The sequence below is a fragment of the Sinocyclocheilus anshuiensis genome, unplaced genomic scaffold (assembly GCF_001515605.1).
Source record: "Sinocyclocheilus anshuiensis isolate Anshui unplaced genomic scaffold, SAMN03320099.WGS_v1.1 scaffold2586, whole genome shotgun sequence".
NCBI classification, from domain to species: Eukaryota; Metazoa; Chordata; class Actinopteri; order Cypriniformes; family Cyprinidae; genus Sinocyclocheilus; species Sinocyclocheilus anshuiensis.
In genome coordinates this window covers 244,040-247,460 of record NW_015552529.1, presented here as the reverse complement: position 1 = coordinate 247,460, position 3,421 = coordinate 244,040, and the positions used below count along the sequence as shown (strand labels likewise).

Here is a 3,421-nt window from a genome sequence, read left to right as displayed (position 1 = left end):
TTAATGTTTGGAAATGTAAACTGATATTTCCTACTGACACACTACAGCAAACGATAGAAATAACTGACTTAAACACATTTTTATCTGCTGGAAATACTAGTGTTCTGATGATTTTGGCAATCAATAACACCTGCTAAATAAACAACAAGCCCATGTTCCTCTGCCGGAGCATGACTGAAAGCACAGATCTGGTCAGACTCGCTAATGCAGTGAATGTAACTCATCACCTGCGTTAAAGCCGTCACTCGGTTCTCGTTGGGGAAAAGCGGAGGGTCGTCGCCGACTTGGAAGTCGAAGTACACGGTCTTGTGCGTGAAGGTGGAGAACTCGTTGCTGAAGCAGAACTTGAACGTGCCGTTTCTGGAGGCGGTGAAGGTGAAGCTGTCGTACTGCTTCTTCATCTCTTTATAGAGGACCGTCCCATCCGGATCCTCCAGACGACAGTCCACGTCATAGTGACCGCCGGTGACCACCTGAGGAGAGAGACGCAGCCCACGCGTCAAACCACAGAAAGCAGATGTATATCTATTGAAGAGAACATAATACATCAATATGACATCTAAATATAAATGTCTAGGGAGCACAGAATGAGTTGTATTAGCAACAGTCCAACAAAAATGAAATAAAAATTGAAAACAGCTTAACTAGAATACGGAAAGAACTGTTATCTTCTGATCACCCTGCAAAAAACTTGATGCTCTTCCTCTGTATTGTTGTCCAGTGCAAATATCTAAAGATTCTCGAATTAGGATACACTGAGAAGCAAAATGACAGAAGACTACAAGTTTACTATGAAACTGATAGAAATGAAGTGACTTTATGATCAAAACAAGAACAAATATCTGCCACCAGAAAAATCTTCATTCAAAGGAAAAACTATTTACATTCCTCATTGGCAGATATTTGTTCTTGTTTTAATCATAAATTCACTTCATTTTGATCAATATCTCGGAAAACTTCATATCTTCAGTTTGCATCTTCAGTAAATGTATCTTGATTTAAGGATGTTTCGATATTTGAACTGGAAAACAAGAGGAAGAGATTATTTCTTTCCACCAATGCATGCTAAATTTAATGGCATGACTTTATGAATTTAAGAATTTCCTCTCTGATTTAAGAGCTTTTAGGGCCTTAATTTGTGGAAGACCTTTTAAGACCACAAGAAACCCTTGCTTAGATGTTGGTTCAATAACAAGATTACTTCTAACGCTATTACTATTAGTATTCTTTAATATTGTTCATTTACAAACACTGATCTCTGCCACTCCAGTAACTCCAGAGCAGCTGCAGCACCATCATCTCAGCATTCAGCATTAGAATCACTGCTCCAACTCTACGCGGCCGCCCCGCCCTAACTCTACGCGGCCGCCCCGCCCTAACTCTACGCGGCTGCTCTCGCCCTGCTCTAACTCTACGCGGTCGCCCTGCTCTAACTCTACGCAGTCGCTCTGCTCTAACTCTACGCAGACTAAAACACATTCACTCTCTCACACACACACACAAAAACAAACACATTCACTCTCTCTCACACACACACACTTACACACTGTATAAGCACAAACTTTCTGCAGGTTTGATGTAGGTCAATTGAAGACTTTTTAAAGACAATTTAGGGAACACTATACATCAATATGATCTCTAAATATAAATGAAGACTCTTATTCCAGAGCAGGTGCATCGCTCATCTGAACATGACGTGTTTAGTTAGTATCTCTGAGAACGTGTCCTGCACTGTCCTCTGCGCTGCTGTGACTGAACTCTACCTGGAACTCCAGCGTGCACTTGGTGCCGATGGTGATGTCCTCATAGAAGCACTGCTTGGCGTTGTCTGGCAGCTCGAAGGTGAGTTCTGACGCGCGGATCCAGCCGAACATCAGCGGCGCACACAGCAGCAGAAACCAGGCCAACATGTTCTCCCTCAGGTCCGCTGAACCACCACTGCACAGAGCTGCGGCGAGAGGCAGATTCCTGTCAGAAACAGCAGCTCCACAGCCAGCGTTCAGAGATTATGATTATATATGCAGCAGATCACTGAGGCGCGGCGAACCCGGATGTAGATCACGCGGCGTTTACACGACGCGAGCTCGCGCTCAGCGCCTACAAACACCTCCGTGAGCGCAAATGTAACAATATAGATCAATTTGCTGTTCTAAATCATCAGCTTTACAGCGAATAACGATGGATAGTGATGAGTGCGGCTTACCTCGAAAGCGAACCGGAAGCAGGAAGTTGTTTGACGCCTGACAATGCACGTACGTGCGTAACTACGTCACAAACGTCACCGTGGCTTTTCCGCAGTCTTAGTATAAAATTGTTAATTATCCACAAATGCAAGATTATGAGGTTACCCCGACTTTTCTCACATTCAAGAAGACATTAAAATCTATATTAAATCTTTGTCTACCTCCTGTAGCAAAAAGGCAACAAAAACTTTTTGAATGTATGCTCACTTTTTGGTGTTTTTGTATAATTTTTAATATAATAATTTAATATAATAATTTATGTTTTGTATGAAAGATTATGTTTATTGTTATGTAATCTGCTTGTTTTTTCTTCTGATTTCATGTAGATATATTTTTATGATTTTTATTTTTTTTTGTCAAAATTGTTAATTTTGTTTGGAAATTTCATTTGAATAAAACAAACATAACAGCCATCAAAGATTGTTTTGTAGTGGTTTAAAAATGACGTTATATGAAGTATAGTATTTTTTCAATCGCTTCGGCTCATTTTCTGAAACAGTCTTAACATTAATTTGTCACAGCTGTTTAAAGGGAAAGCACTACTTTCTTCAAAGTGCAGTAACTCATCAGAACATTTAACTCATGCTTCAAAACCTACTTAAATTGGCCAATGCCACCAAAACTAAAATGTTTTTGTTATCATGCGAGCCAAACTGGTCAAAATGCGGAGATGTGTTTTCAGCAAGCCCTGGAAATATTTCTTATATGCAAACTTCATTTTTGTTGATACAGACTGCTTATGTCATGCAAACATAAAAATCACATTTGCATATGAATTTTTACACATTTCTTACGTATATATAGTCAAATAGTTATGAACAACTGCTTCCACTTGATTGGTAAGATTGAGATTTCTGTTTCATTACTATGGCAGATTTAGCAAACATCACACATATTCCACTGATAGATATTTATGAATATGCATGTGTTACAGATTTTGATGACTGAGTAGATCCTTTTGCATGTGAAGATGACAGCGCTCACACCATGACAGACTGTTCAGGAGAGTATTAGTTATTGTGCTCATTTCAGATGATTGTATTGACTCTTGCGCCAAAACACACTCAAGAACTTCAAATCTGATGAGAACCTTGACAGAATGTTCACAAAAACAAAATGTAGAATTAAGCCAAAGCGGCTGAGTAAAGTGTGTGTGTGTGTGTGTGTGTGAGAGAGAG

The 3,421-nt window shown here is 39.8% G+C and overlaps 1 protein-coding gene across 2 annotated transcripts in view; it reads right to left on the bottom strand.

Moving 5' to 3' along the window:
• Positions 1-2,300, bottom strand: part of LOC107663596 (transmembrane emp24 domain-containing protein 7-like) — a 4,449-nt gene extending 2,149 nt beyond the window's left edge. Inside the window, exons 1-3 of one of the 2 annotated variants that reach the window (XM_016453834.1) lie at positions 2,204-2,300; positions 1,764-1,948; positions 228-473 (exon numbers count right to left, since the gene is read on the bottom strand). In XM_016453834.1, coding sequence (XP_016309320.1) covers positions 228-473; positions 1,764-1,910 — 393 coding nt within the window. In that variant the 5' untranslated portion in view covers positions 1,911-1,948; positions 2,204-2,300. The other variant, XM_016453835.1, reaches the window with a different exon arrangement.
• Positions 2,301-3,421: the final 1,121 nt, after the last annotated feature.